The sequence below is a fragment of the Eptesicus fuscus genome, chromosome 6 (genome assembly GCF_027574615.1).
Source record: "Eptesicus fuscus isolate TK198812 chromosome 6, DD_ASM_mEF_20220401, whole genome shotgun sequence".
Taxonomy (NCBI): Eukaryota; Metazoa; Chordata; class Mammalia; order Chiroptera; family Vespertilionidae; genus Eptesicus; species Eptesicus fuscus.
The window spans coordinates 29,011,716-29,034,320 of NC_072478.1; the positions used below are offsets into that span (position 1 = coordinate 29,011,716).

Sequence of the window (22,605 nt, forward strand, 5' to 3'; positions counted from 1 at the left end):
GGCCTTCCACCGCCAGACCTACTGGATCAGAAACTCGGAGTGGGTCCCAGTCATCTGTGTTTTAACAAACACTCCTGATGCTGCTGATGCCCACCAATGTTCTAGAACCATTGGTTGGGTCTATGCATTCTGAGTTTATTTAGCCAGCCCCCTATGCAGTCTGCATTTAAGATAGGCAGCCTGATGTGGCTCAGTGGTTAAGCATCAACCCATGAACTAAGAGGTCATGGTTCAATTCCAGGTCAGGGCACATGCCAGGGTTGTGGGCTTGATCCAGTAGGGGGTGTGCAGGAGGGAGCTGATCAATGATTATCATCATTGATGTATTTCTCTCCTCCCTCTTTCTGAAATCAATAAAAGCATATAAAAATATTTTAAATAGGAGCCCAGGTGGTTCTGAACCACATGTTTGGAGAACCCCACGTTAGGAAACTGGTGGGAACTTGAAGATGAGCCATACATTCCAGAAGCATCTACATGTGCCTTAGGTCTTCCCAGATGATCTCCATTCCTTCCCTCCCCTCCTGTGTCCTTCACTGGAGGGCCTTGTTCAGCTGCTCCAAGTGTACCCCAAGCCTAACTGTTCAAGAAAGACCCAGAAACTTTCTTGTTTGGAACTGCTAGCTGAGTGGGAATGGAAAAAAACACACGTGTCAACAATCTCATCCAAGAAGCCAGTGTCTTCTGTGTGATTTGACAAGTGTGTCATGATAATTACTGCTCCATCCCACATGAGTTAGAAATAGAATATTTCTGAATATGCCTGTCAGACGTGCATTGAACAAAAAATGAAAAGGCAATTAAATAATGGATTTGGCATAAATCGTGACCGAAAAGGCTTCCAGGAGTAGGATGAACCTAAATGTAAGGCAGGGGCTGCTGCCATAGATGGAGTTACAAAGGCTGTAACCCCCATCTCCATAGTTAGCAAGTCTTTCCTGCAGGCCAGACTGTAAAACCCCACCCAGATTAAGTCCCAGGAAGCAACCAGAAAGAAACGAAGTATCTCACAGAAAGAGGATTCTCAGCTGGGGGCAATTTTGCTCTCCAGGAGACACTAGGGCAGTGGTCGGCAAACTCATAGTCAACAGAGCCAAATATCAACAGTACAACGATTGAAATTTCTTTTGAGAGCCTAATTTTTTAAACTTAAACTTCTTCAAAATAGACTCGCCCAGGCCGTGGTATTTTGTGGAAGAGCCACACTCAAGGGGCCAAAGAGCTGCATGTGGCTCGCAAGCCGGTTTGCCGACCACGGCACTAGGCCATGTCTGGGGACATCTGTGGTTGTCACAACTCGGGGTGCTCCTGACTTTGAGTGGGTTGGGGCCAGGGATGGCCCCCACAGAGATAAGCCGGCCCCAGTGTCAGCACTGCCAAGACTGAGAACCCCACCCGCTGGTACTGCCAGCACACACGACCTAGATAAATGTGTCAAACCAATGTCCCAAACCATTTTGCCGTCAGCAAAAATAATTTGTTCACTGGCTCTACAGTGCTCTTGTAAATCTTTGCAGCAAAGATTTCACCCCAACTTGGGTAACCTGAAAACCCCAAACTGACGGCTTCCCCCACCCCAGTCCTCCCTCGTGCAAACTGATGATTTCAAAGTTGGAGCAAAGATGGAGCTCTCTGAATGTGACCCTTGTAGATAAGAAGCTGAGGCCACCAGGTGGCGCACCAGCTCCACAGCCTCTCCAGCACCTAACTCCTTGGAGAGGCACACAGCCTCAGGATCCGAAATATGCCGAATCTATCATGAAACTACCTAGGTTTGGGCCTAAAAATGATTCAATTCTGGGTATTAATGTGTGGTTCTAGAGCTGGTTTTCCTTTCAGAGGTATAAGTCCTCGCAACCAGGGACGTCTGCTAGGCTCTGTGTTGTGATGGGACCACCATTCAGAATGTGAATCCTGCCTGGCCGGCATAGCTCAATGGTTGAGTGTTGCCCTATGAACCTGAAGGTCACGGTTTAATTCCCGGTCAGGGCACATGCTTGGGTTACAGGCTCCAACCTCAGTACGGGGTGTGCAGGAGGCAGCCAATCCATGATTATCTCTCATCACTGATGTTTCTCTCTCCCTCTCCCCTCCTCTCTGAAATAAATAAAAAATATATATTTTTAAAAATATGAATCCTTTCAGTGGTGAGGTTGGAGGATGTAAACCACAAATTCTGCTCAGCTCATAGCTGTTCCTAAGTCTTATAAGCTCTGGTAGATTTGGAGAGTCCATTCTGTATTCTCTCTCTTATTATTGTGCTTAATTTTATCAAAATGTAACATACATACATGAAAGTGTACACATTATAAGCAAACAGCTCGATGAATTTCCACAAAGGGAACATACCCATGTCATTAGCACCCAGACCAAGAACAGAACCTGACCAGTCCCCTGTCATGGCCCCTCCAGTCATTACCACCCCAAAGGGCAGCTGCCCCAGTGTTCTATGCTGCAGGTTAGTTTTGCCTGATTTTTAAATGTACACAAATGGAAGCTATGAAAGATAAAACTATAAAGATTGTAGAAGAAAATATATGGTTTGGGATAGACAAACTTTCTTAAAGAGAACACAAAGCACTGATGGTTAATTTTATATGTCTACTTGGCTAGGTTACATTATCAGATATTTGGTCAAAATCCAGTCTAGATATTGCCAGAAAGGTGTGTTTTAGATTAAATTAACATTTAAATCAGTTGACTTTGAGTAGAGAAGATTAGCCTCTATTGTGTAGGTGGACTGCATCTCATCAGTTGAAGGCTTCAAGAGAAAAGACTGAAGTTCTCTCCAAAGAAGAGAGAATTCTGCATCTAGACTGGAGCTGCAACATCAACTCTTCCTTGGGGCTTCAGCCTGCCGGTATGTCCTCTAAACTTCAGATTTGCCAGCCCCCAAGACCACATGAACCAATTCCTTAAAGTAAATCTATCTATCATCTATTTCCCTTATTAGTTCTGTTTCTCCGGAGACCCTGACTAATTCAAGCTCTAACCATCATTTTTTTTAAAAATCAACAATTTGGCCCTAGCTGGTTTGGCTCAGTGGATAGAGCATCAGCCTGCAGACTCAAGGGTCCTGGGTTTGATTCTGGTCAAGGGCACATGCCCAGGTTATGGGCTCCATCCCCAGTGGAGGGCATGCAGGAGGCAGCCGATCAATGATTCTCTCTCATTATTGATGTTTCTATCTCTCTCTCCCTCTCCCTTCCTCTCTGAAATCAACAAACTGAACTGCACTAAAAGTGAGGGAAAGGCAGCATGGAGGAGATAGAATAGGGTAAAGGGGGGCTAAATGGTGATGGAAGGAGACTTGACTTGGGGTGGTAAACACACAATACAATATACAGATGACGTGTTGTAGAATTGTATACCTGAAACCTATATAATTTTATTAAGCAGTGTCACCCCAATAAATTCAATCTTTAAAAAGTGGATTGAGCATCGTCCCATGCACCAAGAGGTCACTGGTTCGATTCCTTATCAGGGTATATGCCTGGGTTGCAGGCTCAATCCCCAGTAGGGGGCGTGCAGGAGACAGCCGATCAATGATGTTTCTCTCATTGATGTCTATCTCTCCCTCTCCCTTCCTCTCTCTCTCTAAAAAAAAAAAGAAAAGAAAAGCAATGAAATCATATATATATATATATATATATATATATATATGAACAAATGTGAGCCATTGAGTGGGTTAGTTTTGTGTTTTACATTTGTAATGTATATTTGACAAAAATATAAATTACTACCATGCTCTAACCAACTGAGCTACCTGGCCAGGGCTGTCACTTATCTCTTAAGCCTGTTCATTGTGTCCTTCACTGTGGAAAAAATTTTAAATACTCACACAGTCAAATTTGTTGGTAGTTTTTCTATCATACCTTCCCATATACAAGTCTTGGAGCCTAGGACTCTCAAAAATATGTCTTGAATGAATAAAAACCAAACACTTATGCAGCTCCTTCTCTGAGCAGCCTGGTTCTCTAACTAATCATGAATAAATATTGCACCTCCTGAATTCTTCTATAGGAAGGAGTCATCCTGTGGACATTTACTTGGTGTGCTATTATTACAAGTGATTATTTTTGTTGTTGTGAATTATGGAAACCAGAAAAAAGTCAAGGCACTTTGTGTCTAATAATAAAAATGGCTACCACCTATTGCATGCTAATCATAAAGCAGGCAGAAAGTGGCATCCAATATTAGAACCTCACAGCCATCTCATACTTTACTTCTGCAAAACCGAACTGTCTTTTGACACCTCCAATCTCTGTACCTCTTCCAGTCATTCCTATTTTATTTTATTATTTTTTAAATTACTTTATTGATTAAGGTATCACATATTTGTCATCAACCCCCCCATTCCCTTCCCAAACCCCCCCACACGCATGCCCCCCTCCCCCTGTTGTCCATGATCACTGGTTAGGCTCATATGCAAGCACACAAGTCCTTTGGTTGATCTATCTCCCTTGTCCCCACCCTCCCAGTCATTCCTATTTTAGTGAACAACACCAGCAGTCACCCCTGACACCTCCCCGCTGCAACCTACCCAGGCAAACCAGGGCCAAGTCCTGTCAATTCACCCTCCAAGGTATTTCTCAAATTCATCCACCCTTGACAATGCCTTCATCTAAACTAGCTTCCATTCTTGCCCATGTGATTTTTAATGGGTCTCCCTGCTTCTACTCTGGCTCCCCTACAATTCAGTCTTTCTTTACACAGAGGTCACAATAACCTTAAAACATAAATTGGATGATGACCTTCACTGTTTATTTTATTTTTATAGTTTTTAAAATATATTATTATATTAAAAAATAATATTTTTATTGATTTCAGAGAGGAAGGGAGAGGGAAAGAGAGATAGAAGCATCAATGATGAGAGAGAATCATTGATTGGCTGCTTCCTATATGCCCCTTACTGGGGATCCAACCCTCAACCTGGGCATGTGCCCTGACCAGGAATCAAACCATGACTTCTTGGTTCATAGGTCTATGCTCAACTACTGAGCCATGCTGGCCAGGCAGATTCAACTTATTTTAACAGAACCGTTTGGTTATTGTGTCAATGCTGCCAATAGGTCAAGTCAGATGAAGACTGTGAATTGACTATTGATATTTTTTGGATGGAAAGAATGGAATGTTGAAAAAAAAGCTTGCTTTACTTCCCTATAAAAGTTACCAGACTTATGAAAAAGATAATTGCATTCATTTGTTAACTAAAATCTTATTGTCAGCTTACCCTGAGCCAGCCATGGGAAGAGATACTAAGAATAAGGTGGATAATGCTACAACATGGATGAAACTTGAGGAAATTATACTCAATGAAATAAGTCAGACACAGAAGGTCAAATACTGTATGAGGAGGAGTCAGATCCATAGAGACAGGAAGTAGATATTGGGTGCCAGGGACTGGGGGAGGACAAGGAGGCTTAATGTCTGGGGTGCAGGCTCAATCCCCAGTAGGGAGTGTGCAGGAGCAGCGTTTCAATGATTCTCTCTCATCATTGATGTTTCTATCTCTCTCTCCATCTCTCTTCCTCTCTGAAATCAATAGAAATATATTTTAAAAAATATATTGTATCTGTCCTGGTCGGTGTGACTCACTTGGATGAGTCTTGTCCCATGCACAGAGAGGTCACTGGTTCGATTCCTGAAAAGGGCATATGCCCGGGTTTCAGGTTCAGTCCCCGGTAATGGGCATGCAGGAGGCAGCCACTTGTATCTTTCTCCATCTCCCTGATTCTCTCTCTAAAAAAATCAATAAAACAATGGAAACATATCTTTAAAAATAAGTATGTCCCAGTTTGGTTCAGCGGATAGAGTATCAGCCTGCAGACCAAAGGGTCCTGGGTTTGATTTCAATCAAGGGCACACACTTTGGTTGCAAGCTCCTCTCCGGCCCAGGCCTTGGTCAGGGCTCGTGCAGGAGGCAACCAATTGATGTGTTTCTCTCACATTGATGTTTCTCTCTCTGTCTTTCCCTCTCTCTTCCACTCTCCCTAAAAATCAATGAAAAAATATCCTTGGGTGAGGATTAACAACAACAACAAAAAATATGTCAGATCTGTCACATCTCTGATCTAAACTCTACAGTGATCCCCCAATTTCCCTCAAAGTCCTTTTAATACCCTTTAAGGCCTCCTTTTTATCTCCAAATACACTTCCCCACCTCGCTGTGTTTTGGCCACACTGGCATTCTTATACACTCATGCCTATATGTGTATGTCTATTTGAAATGCCATTATCCACTTGACTATTTTCATGTTCAAGTTTTTGCTCAAATATCTATTTATGGCATCTTCTTTTAAATAGAAATCCACCACCCTTACTGGGCTCTATTATTCTCGAGCACTTTTCACCTTCTGATATAATTCCATTTATTTTGTTTATCCATTATTTTCCTTGTCTTCTCCTAGAATGTAAGCTCCAAAAGGGAGATCTTTATTTTGCTCATAGATGTTCTTCTAGAAAAGGTCCTGGCACATAGTCAGTGGAGATGTTGAATCGATAAATCTTCTTCTTCTTCTTTTTCTTCTTCTTCTTCTTCTTCTTCTTCTTCTTCTTCTTCTTCTTCTTCTTCTTCTTCTTCTTCTTTGTTAGCAAAGGTGGACATTTATTGAAGAGCAAGTACAGGCTCCCACGTGGGGAAGGGGAAAGAATCTCACAGCACAGACTCCCACGTGGGAGGGGGAGAGAGTCCCCTAAATCTGCTTCTTTTTTTTTTTTTTTTTTTTTTTTTTTTTTTTTTTTAAATTTCTTTATTGATTAAGGTGTCACATATTTGTCCTCATCCCCCCATTCCCATCCCACCCCTCTCCCCACGCATGCCCCAATCCCCTGTTGAACTTAACCGTTGGATAGGCTTATATGCATGCATACAGGTCCTTTGGTTGAACTCTCCCCCTCCCCCCACCCTCCCCCTACCCTCCCGTATCCTCCCTCTGAGGCCCGATAGTCCGATCGATGCCTCCTTGCTTCTGGTTCTGTTCTTGTTCCTCAGTCTATGTTGTTCATCATTTCCTCTAGATGAACGAGATCAAATGTCACTAGATATATACTAATAAGAACTGAATGTGAGACGAGCAATAATATTTATGCTGACAGGCAAATGAATCAATCTGTAGCGAGCTTCCCCCTGGACCAACAGTTCTTTTGAGACCCAATTTCGATGTCCAGTAGTTCCTTATGTGTACATGTCAGCACTGACCCCTCAGCTCTGGATGGTGGACAAATGGTGGTAATGGAGGTCTGACTCCCTCTGGTTTGGTCTCGGCCGATCCCAGGGGCACGGCGTCACCTGGACTAAGGGGCACGTGGCCTCACCCATATCCAAGGGGCGCGTGGTCTCACCCGGGCCTGGGACCCAGCCTCACCCGGATGGATCCAGGGGCGCACGGCCTCACCCGGACCCAGGATCTGGCTTCACCCGTACCCAAGGACACTTGGCCTCTCCCAGACCCAGGGGCACGTGGCCTCACCCGGGCTTAGTTGCACAAGGCCTCACCTGGATCCAGGGACACATGGTCTCTCCCGGACCCAGGGACGCTTGGCCTCTCCCAGACCCAGGGCCACTTGGGCTCACCCGGGCCTAGGTGCACGAGGCCTCATCCGGATCCAGGGACGCATGGTCTCACCCGGACCCAGGGACGCTTGGCCTCTCCCAGACCCAGGGGCACGTGGCCTCACCCGGGCCTAGGTTCACGAGGCCTCACTCGGATCCAGGGACACATGGTCACACCCAGACCCAGGAACGTTTGGCCACTCCCAGACCCAGGGCCACTTGGGCTCACCCGGGCCTAGGTGCACGAGGCCTCATCCGGATCCAGGGACACATGGTCTCACCCGGACCCAGGGACGCTTGGCCTCTCCCAGACCCAGGGCCTCTTGGGCTCACCCGGGCCTAGGTGCACGAGGCCTCACCCGGATCCAGGGACACATGGTCTCACCCGGACCCAGGGACGCTTGGCCTCTCCCAGACCCAGGGCCACTTGGGCTCACCCGGGCCTAGGTGCACGAGGCCTCACCCGGATCCAGGGACACATGGTCTCACCCGGACCCAGGGACGCTTGGCCTCTCCCAGACCCAGGGCCACTTGGGCTCACCCGGGCCTAGGTGCACGAGGCCTCACCCGGATCCAGGGACACATGGTCTCACCCAGACCCAGGGATGCTTGGCCTCTCCCAGACCCAGGGCCACTTGGGCTCACCCGGGCCTAGGTGCACGAGGCCTCACCCGGATCCAGGGACACATGGTCTCACCCGGACCCAGGGACGCTTGGCCTCTCCCAAACCCAGGGCCACTTGGGCTCACCCGGGCCTAGGTGCACGAGGCCTCATCCGGATCCAGGGACACATGGTCTCACCCGGACCCAGGGACGCTTGGCCTCTCCCAGACCCAGGGCCTCTTGGGCTCACCCGGGCCTAGGTGCACTAGGCCTCATCCGGATCCAGGGACGCATGGTCTCACCCGGACCCAGGGACGCTTGGCCTCTCCCAGACCCAGGGCCACTTGGGCTCACCCGGGCCTAGGTGCACGAGGCCTCACCCGGATCCAGGGACACATGGTCTCACCCGGACCCAGGGACGCTTGGCCTCTCCCAGACCCAGGGCCACTTGGGCTCACCCGGGCCTAGGTGCACGAGGCCTCACCCGGATCCAGGGACACATGGTCTCACCCGGACCCAGGGACGCTTGGCCTCTCCCAGACCCAGGGCCACTTGGGCTCACCCGGGCCTAGGTGCACGAGGCCTCATCCGGATCCAGGGACACATGGTCTCACCCGTACCCAGGGACGCTTGGCCTCTCCCAGACCCAGGGCCACTTGGGCTCACCCGGGCCTAGGTGCACAAGGCATCACCCGGATCCAGGGACACATGGTCTCGCCCGGACCCAGGGACGCTTGGCCTCTCCCAGACCCAGGGGCACGTGGCCTCACCCGGGCCTAGGTGCATGAGGCCTCACCCGGATCCAGGGACACATGGTCTCACCCGCACCCAGGGACGCTTGGCCTCTCCCAGACCCAGGGCCACTTGGGCTCACCCGGGCCTAGGTGCACGCAGCCTCACCCGGATCCAGGGACACATGGTCTCGCCTGGACCCAGGGGTGTGTGGGCTCTCCCAGACCCAGGGGCGCTTGGCCTCGCCCGGGCATGGGGTCCAGCGTCATCCGGGTCCAGGGGCACTTGGCCTCACCCGGACCCGGAGTCCGGCCTCACCTGGACCCAGGGGCATGTGGCCTCACCTAGACCCAGGGACGTGAGGCCTCACTTATACCCAGAGGCGTGTGACCACACCCGAGCCCAGAGGCGCGCAACCCCGCCCGCACCCGGGTCTCAGCGGGGCCCCGTCTTCCCGATCCCAATTCCTGCCGGTCAATCCCCCCTCAGCAATTCCCCTGGCCATCCTTCCAGAGCTCCAGTATGGCTGCTGCAGAACTCGTCGGGCGGCGGCTCGGCGAAGTTCCGGTGCACCCGGTGCATGGCGGTGGGCCAGTCTGGCGTCGCTGCGTCGGCCCTTGGGTCTGCATAGGTGGCCGGTCGCCGAGCATGCGCACCTGGCCGCTTCCGGGGCGTTGAGATTCTTGACGGACTCAGAGATCAGCAAGCGCGGAGTCTCCCACCCCATGTCTCATAGGGGCTCGTCTGTCCGTGCTTGGCTGCCAGTGGAGCCGTCCCCTCAGCCGGAGACCGCCGGGGGAACTGCGCCGAGCACGTTCCAGGCCGCTGTTGTATCGCCTGAGCCATAGTTCTTTTGTGTCGCCTGAGCTGTAGTTCTTAAAGTGTGGTCTTTGGGTCACCGGCATCAGCATCATCCCACATACCCCTCTTTTATTCTAGTTGTAGAGCATCTACTCAGCCAGCCCTATGGTGGTCTTGGATGGTGTCTGCTCTGCTCTCTTGTCGTAGTCTCAAAGTTGTTGTGGTAGGCAACAATCAGGCTTCCGCCCTATGCCTCCATCTTGGTCCTCCTTTGTATAGTTAAGTCTTGATTGTTGTTGGTGTCACTGGGGGGGCTCTCTTTGTCTATAAAGGAAGAGTTGCTGTGCAGGAGACACGTTTATGGGCCGGGTCTTGGTGCAGCAAAGCTTTGGCGCTCACTGAATATTCCCGTTGAATGTGTCCCTTATGCACGTGGTTGAAATCTGCTGTCATCTCCCACAGACCACTAGATGCCCTCGTTTCTGGGTCTCCAATGGGGTGTAGATCAGCTACTGCCTTAGGCACTCAGCAAGGATTACAGCAAAAACTGTAGTTTCTTCCTCCTGTCTGAGTGGCCCTGGAGCAGTCCGACTAGAACAGCAGATCATCTGGTCCGCTGCCAGAGGGCAGGCCACCCACATGCATAAGCCGTTGCTTGGGGCGCAGGTGTGCCTGCAAGACTTGCGGAGCAGGTCTTCAAAACATGCGGGGCGGGTCCCAGGGCGGGGCGGGGTCTCAGGGCGCCAACAGGCCATGGTGCGGCGAGCCTCGATGGCTGTGAGTCTGGTCCTTCTGCCTTCCATGTATCTAAGTCCCCTCGTTCCGCACTCCAGCGCAGCAAACACTGATTGCTGGGCGCACCTCTGCAAGAGTCCCGCCTCTCCCCGCAGGCATCTGGGTCTCCCGGGGTTCGCCAGAAGATGGGTTTCAGGGTGATGGAGAGCTAATCTCCCTTAGGTTTGGAACAAAAGCCCCTTTCCCCCGCCACCAGCCAGACCCACGCACCTCCACACCTCATCCCCTCCGATTTCGCTGGGTGCGAGGCAACAGAACAGCCTTTAACCTCCGCCGCCATCTTTTTCAAACTTCTCAATTTGTACTTCTTAATCCCTTCATTTCAGTCAACTCTACTGAAGTCTAGCGCCGCCGGGAGGTGCAGGGAAAGGGCGCCCGGGCCTCCGTCCGGTGCGTGGTGCGCGCGTCCCGCGGAACCAGGCGCGCGAGGGCTGCGCGGCTGGGACGGGCGCTGGGCGGCCGCCGAGCTCCAGGCACCGCCATCACCGTGTTCCGGACGTCGCCGCCGCGGCGTCCCCCCAATTTATACTTTTTAATCCCTTGAATTCAGTCAACTCTACTGAAGTCTAGCACCGCCGGGAGGTGCACGGAAAGGGCGCCCGGGCCTCCGTCCGGTGCGCGGTGCGCGCGTCCCGCGGAACCAGGCGCGCGAGGGCTGCGTGGCTGGGACGGGCGCTGGGCGGCCGCCGAGCTCCAGGCACCGCCATCACCGTGTTCCGGACGTCGCCGCCGCGGCGTCCCCCCAATTTATACTTTTTAATCCCTTGAATTCAGTCAACTCTACTGAAGTCTAGCGCCGCCGGGAGGTGCACGGAAAGGGCGCCCGGGCCTCCGTCCGGTGCGCGGTGCGCGCGTCCCTCGGAACCAGGCGCGCGAGGGCTGCGCGGCTGGGACGGGCGCTGGGCGGCCGCCGAGCTCCAGGCACCGCCATCACCGTGTTCCAGTCGTCGCCGTCGCGGCGTCCCCCCAATTTATACTTTTTAATCCCTTGAATTCAGTCAACTCTACTGAAGTCTAGCGCCGCCGGGAGGTGCACGGAGAGGGCGCCCGGGCCTCCGTCCGGTGTGCGGGGCGCGCAGCCCGCGGCACCAGGCGCGCGGGGGCTGCGCGGCGGGGACGGGTGCTGGGAGGCCGCCGGGCTCCGGGCGCCGCCGCTGCGGCGGCGTCCCCAGCGTCCCGGGCCGGGCGGCCTGCGGGGGCGGCGGAGTTGCGAAAGTGAGTGAGTTTCCCAGGGTTTCGCCCGGAATGGGGTTCAGTGCAATCGGAGCCGGTGCTCAGCGCACTCCGGAGCCTTTATCTCCTTCCTGCCAGTGAACTCCGGCCAGGTCATCAGCCGCCCCCTCCTCTCCGGTTCCATCCTCCCCGCAGGCGCGTGTGCTCGTGTCTCCGCCCGTTTCTCCATACCTCAGGCTTTTACGGCTTCCCCGACTGTCCCCGTGGCCTTCTCCTTCCCCCCAGCTGTGGGCATTTCAGTCCGCCAGCTCTCCTGTGGTTCTGGACGATGTCCGTTCTGACCTCTAGTTGTATTTTTGAAATTGTTGTGCCCGGCTGCAGATTAGGTGTTTAACCTATGCCGCCATCTTGGTTTGCTAAATCTGCTTCTTAAGCCTACAAAAAGGGCATCAGCAGCGAGGACGCTCAGGGAGGGACAGTCTCCTGTAGGAAATCGTGTCCCTCAGGTGGCCAAGGCTCAATCTGAGCGGGATTCAGCACCAAATGCCCCTGGACAGCTCTGGAAGCCAAACCCTGCCGGAACCGTTCTATTGAGGTTGTAGTTTCCCGCCGGAGCTGCCCGGGGCTGTACCTACCGCTGAGAGGAAACTACTTTTCCGCGTTGGTAGGAGAGGCGGAGTCTCAGGATGAATGGCAGACATTGCAGCCAATTAATGGGATGTCTGGGCCCGCGGTGCTTGGGAAGGCCAATAGGCAGGGGCGTAGGCGGGGCGTGAACTGCGCCTCGCCGACCCGGGCCTCCACCTGGGGCGCCGCTGTAGGGTCTAGACCGCGCTACGTTTGAGCGGCGGGAGGCACTGGCGGGCGGGCCTTACGGAGGTATGTGTGGGCCGGGGCCTGGGCCGGGGCCGGGGCCGGGGCGGGGGGGGCCGGGCCTCGGCCTGGGGGCGGGACCGGGGCCTGACGGAAACAGTCCAGCCCGTTAACCCAGGCCCTGGCTTCACCTTTATCGGCGAGATCTGTGTGATTTGCGGTGGTTCCACCTGCAGAGCGTGAGTTGTCCTCTCTGGGGAGGGGCCATGTGAGCCTCGTCCTCCGCGGGGCGCCTGGTGCCTCGCGGGGCATACCGAAGGCGCTCAATTCGTGCAAAATAAATGAATGAGTCGTCCGGTTCTCCGCTCAGCCCTTGCTTTGAGATCGTCAAGGCCACCCTCACCCCCACTCCACAGACTGGGTCATAGGGACTCCTAGCAGATATTTGTTGGCCGCCTACTGTGTACCTGGCTTTGGGCTGGGGAAAACAGAGTCGCTGTCCCCACAGATGTCGCAGGCGAGGGCCAGTGCGGACATTCCGGGACTTAAATTATGTAGTTCTCTGTAGCACATATAATGCCAGAAAAATGTCAGGCAGTGGGATGGGAGAGACCTCCAACTGGTGGCATCTGAGCTGAGACCTGAAGAGCTCACTGAAGTGGAGGGTTGGGCGAAAACGTGAGGACAGGGGAGCAGCCAAGGTCCCTCATACTAACGGTGACATTTTCAGGTCCAGAGGGAAAACTGCTCCACATTGGCCCATTGAGTCATGTAAAGAAGGCCACATGCTTCAGCACATCCGTTTGTTCAGCCAGCCGTTACTGAATCTCTGTTGTGCACCAGGCCTCTGGGTAGGTACAGGGGATACCGTTTAGGGTGGAAGTCGGCCAGGGGAGGCCCTTCTCTGGGGTCCTGGAAGTAGTGACTTGAAAGACAAGATGTCATTGGAAGGTCATAGAGAGAAATGTTCCAGTCTGAGAGTACAACCCACGCAAAGGCCCTGAGACAATAATGGACTTGGCACATTTTGGGACCACAAAGGCCAGAGTGAGTGCGGTGAAGCAGGAGCCGATGGCCTGGAGCCTTCACCTCAGGGCAAAGCATTGGGATTTTACGTGAGGTCTGTGGGGAACCAATGGAACAACACCATCTGATAGAACATTCTGCAACAATGGAAACATTCTCTGTGCTGTCCAGTATGGTGTCTATTAGACTCGCATGGTTAGTGAGCACCTGAAATACAGGTAGTTCAGCTGAGGGGCTGAATTTTACATTTTCTTTACTTTTAACGTAAACAGACACATGTGGCTAGTGATTGCTGTACTGGACATCGCAGCCATGGATAAGCTTATGCAGGAGGCAGGGATGTGTGCCAGGCCTGGAGTGGGGTGAAGTATGAGGGGGAGGAAGGCAGGATGGGTTTGGTCACTAGATCTGGTCAGATAATCCAATGGCTGATGTGATTGTCCCTGGTGTTTACAGTGACTGGACTGAGGCATGAGCCCCTGGTAGCACATCGTGGGACGGGAGTGTGCATCCACACATGGTTTGGCCCTGCGGTGACCATAGCAGCCCAGGCTGTCACCATGGTGAAGCTGTTAGTGGTCAAAATTCTTTGCATGGTGGGCGTGTTCTTCTTTATGCTGCTGGGTTCCCTGCTCCCTGTGAAGATCATCGAGACAGATTTTGAGAAGGCCCACCGCTCGAAAAAGATCCTCTCGCTCTGCAACACCTTTGGAGGTGGGGTCTTTCTGGCCACCTGCTTCAATGCTTTACTGCCTGCTGTGAGGGAAAAGGTAAGAGCTCTCTGGATGGTCTCAGCCATACAATGCCAAGGGTCTCTGATGCTTTTTCAGCTCTGACCCTGAATTTGGTGGGAGCCTTTACACCTAAGGGTGATGGAAAGTAGAAAATGAATTTGCTGTGTGACCATGAGTTGGTTGCTTTTCTTTTCTGAGCCTTCCCTGGTAAACAAGGGGTTTAAACTCGACCGGGGGCCCCTAACCGGTGGGCTCATTAGTTGTTACTTAACCAGACCATCTATCCCTGGGAGCATACACTTTGTACTGAAGCTGGCAGTTGTGGCCTCTCTTCAACTCCTGTATTAGTCAGCTACTGCTGCGGAACAAATGATAACAAATGTAACATCTTAAAACAACACACATTTATTATCTCACAATTTCTTTGGGTCAAGGGTTGGACACTGCTTAGCTGGGTCATCTGCTCCAGGTTCTCAGGAGGCAACGATCGAGGTGTCTACTGGGCTGTGGTCTCATCTCAGGGTTCAACTAGGGATGGGTCAATTTCTAAGCTAATGTAGTTGTAAGGTGGGTTGTCAGACTCAAGGCCTAGTTTCTTCCTGACTGCTGGCTGAGAGCTGCCCTCAGTCCCTTGTCTCCTGGGCCTCCCCAACATGGCTTCTTGCTTCATCCTCAAGTTGCAACCTGTGCCTGGATTTCTGACATTCAGATCTGTGAGATGATGCTTTTGTGTTACTTTATACTGCTAAACTTATGTTCCTTCATTACACAGCACAAGATTGTCATACAGTTGGCATAGATGAGGTTAAATTAGAGTCTTGTCTGACAGCTTCTGCACCCTCAGTACCACTTTCAGAATTGCCCCCATTTCTTGTGTTCCCACTGTATCACCCCTTCCCATCTTCCTACTTCACATCTGGCCTACTATAATGGCCTTACTCTTCTCTATCTCCCTTCAGTGCACCTGGCCCTTTCAGGGTCCTCCAGAAACCACTCCTGTGCTGCATCCATGCCCACAGACTTCCCATGCCTCATCAGCTCAGGTCCCTCCCAGCCTTCACCTAGTCGTGCCACAGGAAGAACAGTGCCACAAGCTGTGGCTTTTGTGTGTCTGTCTTGTCTTTTCCAATCCATGTTTATCCCTCTGGGTGTAGTTTGTGTTTGTCATGAGCTGGTCTTTTCCCCAGTGAGGCACATGCAGGCCTCCATGAGACATTTAGCAAATGAATGAAATGGCTTCTCTACAGAAATATAGCCTTCTGCTGCAGCAGGGGTTCCCATCCAGGGGTGACTGCTCACAAGGAATATGGGGCCATGACTGGAGGTACTCCTGGCTTCAAGTGAATGGGCGTCAAGGATGCTGCTTAACACCCCACAGTGCCCATGATGACCCCCACAGGGAATGACCCTGCCCCAATGTCAACACCTCCCCCAACAAGTTATGACAACCAAAATGTCTTCAGACATTGCGCTTCTCCCTTGAGAGCAGGATTGGCCCAGTTGAGGAGTCTGTGTGTGTGTGTGTGAATGTACATGTACAATCACAGGTTGTAATGAAGGTTGTGAGGGAAAGAGATTGGGGCAGTAAGCAGAGATTGGGGTACCTGGTTTAGGTAGAGTACTTGGAAATTATATGTAAGCCAAGACCCAAAGCATGAGCATCCATTAGCTGTGAGTACAACTGAAGGAGGAACATTTTGGACAGAGCCGATGGCACAGCCCCAGGGCTGGAAAGAGCTCAGTGTGTGCAAGCATCCTTACAAATCCAGGGAAAATTAACCCGTCCTTCGAGGGGCCCACAGCCCACTTTGCTGGACAGTGCCTAAAACTGCATTGTCCAGTGTGGCAGCTGCTTGGCATGCCTGGATAGTCAAGTTTCAGTGAATTACAATGAGTACAATTCAATATGTCAGTCCTCAGCTGCGCCAGCCATGTTTCAAGTCCTCACACATAGCTAGTGGCTCCCATATTAGACAGCACAGATAGAAAGTATATCTAGAACATTCTATTGAATGGTGCTGACTCAAGGGATCTGATGGGTGTCTGAATGTGCTGGCAAGCCTTTACCCAGGAGGCTGGAGTAATGGGAAGACCCTGGAAACAGAGCCCCATCTGGATTATATGGAAGCAAACCTCGTGCAGGTGTTGGGGCCAGAAAGGCTGTTTATATCACAGCAGTGGAGGCCGGAAGTCCTAGATCAAGGTGTCAGCGGGGCTGGGTCCTTCTGAAGCCCTGAGGGGGAGTCTGTTCCACGCTTTCTCCCGACTTCTGGTGGTGGCCGGCAATCCTTGGCTTCCGACACATCACCCCTTATCTCTGGCTGCGTCATCACATGGAGCATCTGCGTGTGTGTCTGTGTCACCTCTGTCTCATAAGGACGCCTGTCATTGGATTAAGAGCCTGCTCTAACCCAGGATGACCTCATCTCAAGATCTTACGTATGAGTTTCTTGGAGTGGCAAAATAAAACACCACAGATGGGGTGGCTCAAACAACGCTTATTCTCTGCCAGGGCTGGGGGCTGGAAGTCTGAACTCAAGGTGCTGGCAGGGCTGGGTCCTTCTCAGGCCCCCCTTTTCTGCCTCTCTGTCGTCCTAGTGTCTCTTCCTCTTCTTGGAAGGATGCCAGTTCTATTGGAGTAGGGCCCACCCAACAGCCTCATTTTAACTGAATCACCTCTTTCAAGAGACTCTCTCCTAATATGGTTAGTTTTGAGGTACTAGGGGCTTAGAGATTTGAATATATGAATTTTTATTTTGGGGGAGGACACAATTCAGCCCTTAATACTTTACATATATCTACAAAGACCCATCTTCCAAATAAGGCCATATTCTGAGGTTCCGGGTAGATGTGTCTTTGGGGGCCACAATTCAGCTCACTCCGGTGAGGACTCATGCCTCCTTTTATAATAGGGTTTTTGTTTAATCCATCAAGGATGAGCCCATTACTACCTCCCCTTTTACTTCTCATATGAATTGGGTATGTCTGTGCTTTGCTAATTGAACAGTGATGTCAGATGAGCCCTGTTGCATTGGGTCCCTGCCTCTGAACCCCTCTCACCTCTCTCCCCCTCCCTCCCTCTCTCACATCCTCCGCTCCAGCTCCAGAAAGTTCTGAGTCTTGGGCACATCACCACTGACTACCCACTGGCAGAGACCATTGTGATGTTAGGCTTCTTCATGACTGTCTTCCTGGAGCAGCTCATCCTGACCTTCCGCAAGGAGAAGCCGTCCTTCATCGACCTGGAGACCTTCAATGCTGGCTCAGATGCTGGCAGCGACTCAGAGTACGAGAGCCCCTTCATGGGGGCTGCGCGGGGCCACGCAATCTACATGGAGCCTCATGCCCACAGCCACGGGCTGAATGTCCAGGAGCTGTCCCACTCCAGCCCCCTCCGCCTCCTCAGCCTGGTCTTCGCTCTGTCGGCTCATTCCATCTTTGAGGGCCTGGCCCTGGGCCTCCTGGAGGAGGGGGAGAAGGTAGTGAGCCTGTTCGTGGGTGTGGCCATCCACGAGACGCTGGTAGCTGTGGCCCTGGGCATCAACATGGCCCGGAGCTCCATGCCCCTGAGGGAAGCGGCCAAGCTGGCCATCACCGTGAGTGCCATGATCCCCCTGGGCATCAGTATTGGCCTGGGCATCGAGAGCGCCCAGGGCGTGCCCAGCAGTGTGGCCTCGGTGCTACTGCAGGGTCTGGTGGGTGGCACCTTTCTCTTTGTCACCTTCTTTGAGATCCTGGGGAAGGAACTGGAGGAGAAGAATGACCGCCTGCTCAAAGTCCTCTTCCTCGTGCTGGGCTACACCGTGCTGGCCGGCATGGTCTTCCTCAAGTGGTGAACATCCCATTGCCGTCATTATCTGTCTTGGTCCCCCGTCCTGCTGGAGCTCTCAGGGAGCCCCAGGTGGAAACAGGCTACATTCCCCAGCTCCCCCTCCCCCCATTGGGGAGCTCAGGCCCCCAGCCACTGCCTGCACACACAGAGGCTACCCAAGACCAAGCTGCACCCTAGATTCTACACCCCCAGCCTCAGGGCAACCCTATTGTAAAATACTTCTCTTAAAGGTATTTACCAAAGCTGTGTGGCCATGTCAACCTGGGCATGGGGATCTGGCAACTCACATGGGAGGCAGGGCAGGGCATCCACATGGGGTCAGGCCAAGATCCTCCCCACACCACACACAAACTGTGGACCAGGACAGGAGCTGTTGGAGGCTCCCAGGCCTCTGTCCTCTCCCGCACTGGCTCTGTTGTTAACAGGAGGCCACCAGCATGGAGTGTCTGTTGTGTGGTTAGATGGGGCAGCTCTGTGCCTCCTGCCACCCAAAGCTTTGCCACTACAGGGACAGGCAGGGTCCTGGGTGCCTCAGGACTACCGTCTCCTCTTCTGCCTTCTGGTGCTGCCAACCCCCCCCTCCCCCCCCACCCCCCGTCATGAGAAGGTTGCCCTCCTGGGAGTTGGGGCTGCTGGGCCAGGGTGAGTGTGGGTTCCCTGAAGGAACAGACCCATGGGCTGAGAGATGTGCGGGCAGGGCCAGGAGGCAGCTTGGCTATTGGTTCACAGTCCCATGTGTGCCCAGGGTCTCTGGAGTAAAATGGACTCTGCAGGTTGTGGGGCAGGGGCCAGAGACTTGGTTCCCCTCAGCAGACACAAACAGAGGAAGCCAGTCCCAGGTGGTGCAAGAGAGCAGAGACTAACTGCCGAGTGCCTGGCTGGTACAAACCCTTGGTGCTATGGCAACCTCTCATTAGCTTCCATTGTTGTCCTGGCAACCTGGGGCATGCCTGGGGAGTGGGAATGGGGTGAGCCTTTCCTGGGGGATTTGCTTGGCCTGGCCTGGAGGTGTGGTGGGAGGATGCTTGGGCCTGGTGACCTGGGCTAAGTTCTGCCCAGCCTCAGCTTCTCTCAGCTCTGTCCCGGGCTGTTAGGGCCACGTTCCTGCTTCCTGACTCATCTGGGAGGCCCAGGGCCAAGGTGTGCGCCTTTCCGAAATCTCAAATTGCCTTCCTGTGCCCACCACTGCTAGGAAGAGCTGCAATGGGGCCATTTAAGTTCCCCAACAAGGACAGGTCCCTCTTCCCTTTGCCCTGGACTCAGTGAAGCCCTGGTCATCACACTCGCCAGGTTGGGGACTCCAGGAGCATACTGTTGCTTATCCAAAGGTGGACGCCCCGGGGCTGGCCTGCTGCTACCTGCTCAGCCCACTAGGCACAAGGTGCAAGAAGGCATGACCTTCACAACAGCCCTGGCCGCCGCCTCTTGTTACGAGAGTCTGGGAGAGCAGGGACGTGTGTTCCAGACCCTTCTCCCTCCCCCTCCCCCCACTTTTACTATATTGACTCCTACCCTGGTGCTGTCAGCGTATTGGGCCTATTTCTAGGAACTTCTATCTAAAACTTACCAGGGGCCCTTCTCCCAACCCCACATGGCCTGGTCCTGATCTCAAGCCAAGAAAATGACCCTGTGGGTGTGGGAACATCATCCTTGGCAGCATCCTAAACCTGATGCTGTGGCCTCCACCTGCCCCACTTCACCCAGGAACTGGAAGGTACCAGCAGGGTGGGTCACCATGGAGCCACTAGATTCTGGAGTCCGCCTTCAGCTGGGGGGATGGAACAGGGCAGGGGAAAGGATAGAGGCATCAGGGCCTGACTTGGAGGTGTGGTGGGAGGATGCTCCCTTATAGGGAGGCTTAGGGGCCTCTGTCCCCAGGAATCCAGTGGGAACCCTACATAAGGGCAGGGGCCCCAGCTTCATGTCCCTTCCCCCATCACCAAAAGTGCACACAGCAGGGTCCCTGCCGCCCTGCCAGCCACCGGCTTCCTGGGGTGGCCCTGGAGACACCAAACAGCCTGTCCTCCAAGCAGCTCCCACAAGGGGAACCTCCAAAACCGTGTTTCCCCTTACTGTGAGCCAGCTTCCAGACTAGCAGGCCCAGGAAGGGCATTGCCACACCAACAAGGAGGGAAATCCCCAAGTGTCCTCTGCCCATCCTTCAGTTCGACATCACTGTCCCGGGTCCTGTCATCCTCGTCTCCCCAGCTTGCCTGTTCCTATCCTGCTGGGTTGTGGCCGCTCCCAGATGGCCCTCTCCCTAGTGTCCCACCAGTCCTAGCAAATAGGTCCCGTGGTGACACTAGGTCCCGTGATGACACTAAGGCCCTGAGATGTTTGGGGAGCAGGATTGTAGGAAAGGACACGGCCTGCCCCACTAGCTCCTGAAGGCTACCCCTCCTGCCTACAGTGGGATCCAATGCCAGGAGCCACCATGAGTCAACCAGCTGCAGGGGGGCTGGTGTCTCTCAACCGGTGTGGGTCAGCTTTCCCCACGTTGGCCAAGGATCAGAACATCTCCACAGTGGGGTGGGAAGAGTGGTCGGCCCATCTGGCGGAGGCTAAAGAAAAAGCACTCATTCCTGAGGTCTGCCAGCCAATGGTGGCCAAATCCTTCCAGGGTCCTCTGAGGCCAGCTCAGCAGCTCCAGCCCCACCGGCTCTGACGGGAGCACCGCCATGTGTGGCAGGAGCTTTGGCTTGAATAAGACTGCAGGTCGGTTGTCACCTGAGGCCCTGGACCAGCACTCAACACCAAACAGGACATTGGCCACAAAAGGCTTCATCCATTTCTGCAACTTTTGACATCAAGGGGACGTCACATGGCCCTGGGACGCAGATTCCTCCTCAGCGGTCTCAGTGAACTCTGGTTTTCAATCAAGGTGATTCTGCCCCCAGGGACTCCAGGCCATCCATGCCTGGGCACATTGGTCAGCACAAAAGGATGCTGCTGGCATTGAGTATGTGTGTGTGTGGGTGGGGGGGGGGGGGTGCAGAGATGCTGCTCAGCACCCTACAGTGCCCAGTACAGCCCCACCCCAGGAGAGTGAACCAGCCAAGGCCCCCCACAGTCTGCCCCGCATAGGGGCTCACAGCACAGGCGACAGCTGGATGGAGTCAACTGGGTTCCCCTGCTTGATCTGGAGACAAAAGAGAAGAAAATTAGAAGGCAGCATCTAGACCTCGTGGATTAAATCAACCATAATAACAGTGTGTCGGGGCTTCTGTTGTCTGCTGTTTGTGTTTCTTGTGGAGAAGTTATCATCACGGGGCGGAGAAGGGAGAGCACCAATTCATGGGCCTGTCTGCATCTTTAGGGCCCCCAAAGCAGGCAACAAACGGGATGGTGTTTCCCAGCACACAATACCTTCAGACCTGCTCCGGCCAGCAATAGGAGAGGGGCGTGCACCCCAGCTGCCCAGCCTGTGCCCTCTCTGAGCTAATTGCCAGCTTCAAGACAGAGCCAGTGACCCACCAATCTGACCTTCCCAGAACCACCTGTGGGTGGGGAAGTGACTGAGGCTCCCAAGGGCAGAGGGGAGCTGCTGCAGGGTATGTGAGTGGTTCTGTGAAGACCCTAAAACCCTTCTCTGGGCTGTCAGGGTGCTTTGGCCAAATTGGATTGGAGCAGGGATACCCCCTCTGTCCCTGCCACCCTCCAGGCCTCCACAACTGCCTGGGCAAGAACAGCTGACCTGGCAGGCCTTGGTGTTCTGGCTGAGGGCTGAAGTGATTGCTGCATGCCTAGCCCGGCAGGGGAGAACCAGGTGTGGCAGGTGGGCAGTTCAGAGCCCTGGATTTTTGGGTGCGTGGGAGACACTGCTGAGGCGCTGCGTTTTGAGAAAAGTACACAGCCACCACGATTGACAGGTCCTCTCCATTGAATGACCGGCTGAGCCCAACAAGCTGGCTGCCTGAGCAGGGTCTTCCCCTCAACACTGGAGTGCCAAGTCATTCATTGTGGAGGGCTGTCTGAACATGGGTATTGAACAGCATGCCTGGACCCCACCCTCGTGGTGCCAGGAGCACCCCCAGTATGATAATCCAGATGTCCGCAGACTGCCCAGTGTCCCCTGGGGACAGGATTGCCCTGGGAGAGATCCAGGGAAGGCGGTTCACATTCCAGGGAGGCAGGCATGCTACATCAACATGTGATCAATATCAGGGAGCAATAAGAGCCCCAAAGACAAAAAGAGCAAGGTGAAGGGAGGCGGTGACAATTTTAGCAGGGTCAATTTTAGCAACCTGGTCAGGGAGGAAATTGGTGAGGGCTATGTGTGAGTCACAAGATGGAAACTTTTCCAGCAGGGGCCAGGCAGGTGGCTTTCATCAGGACCCAGCATCTTCCACCCTGGGTTGGGGTCCAGCTCCTGCAAATGCCGACCAGCAGAATTCAGGCTCATGGATGCCAGCCCATTCATTTTTCCAAACTGGTTTTTGGCAATCTCCTTATTTTAAAATGCTGACACCAAACTTAAAAACAGATGAAAACCTTGGTGGGCCAAACTGCATCTCTGAGAGGCCATCGTGAAGCTCAGCCTC

General features: G+C 53.2%; 1 protein-coding gene across 2 annotated transcripts; it reads left to right on the forward strand.

Moving 5' to 3' along the window:
- The first annotated feature begins 12,436 nt into the window (after positions 1–12,436).
- On the forward strand, positions 12,437–18,641 carry SLC39A3 (solute carrier family 39 member 3). 2 transcript variants are annotated; one of them, XM_008150654.3, is made up of 4 exons: positions 12,437–12,538; positions 13,203–13,323; positions 13,955–14,268; positions 17,334–18,641. In XM_008150654.3, the coding sequence occupies exons 3-4, from the start codon at positions 14,059–14,061 to the stop codon at positions 18,066–18,068; spliced, it is 945 nt and encodes a 314-aa protein (XP_008148876.1). In that variant the 5' UTR covers positions 12,437–12,538; positions 13,203–13,323; positions 13,955–14,058; the 3' UTR covers positions 18,069–18,641. The 2 variants fall into 2 exon arrangements, with proteins under 2 accessions (XP_008148876.1, XP_054573502.1); XM_054717527.1 differs by lacking the exon at positions 12,437–12,538 and adding an exon at positions 12,618–12,711.
- The last annotated feature ends 3,964 nt before the right edge of the window (positions 18,642–22,605 follow it).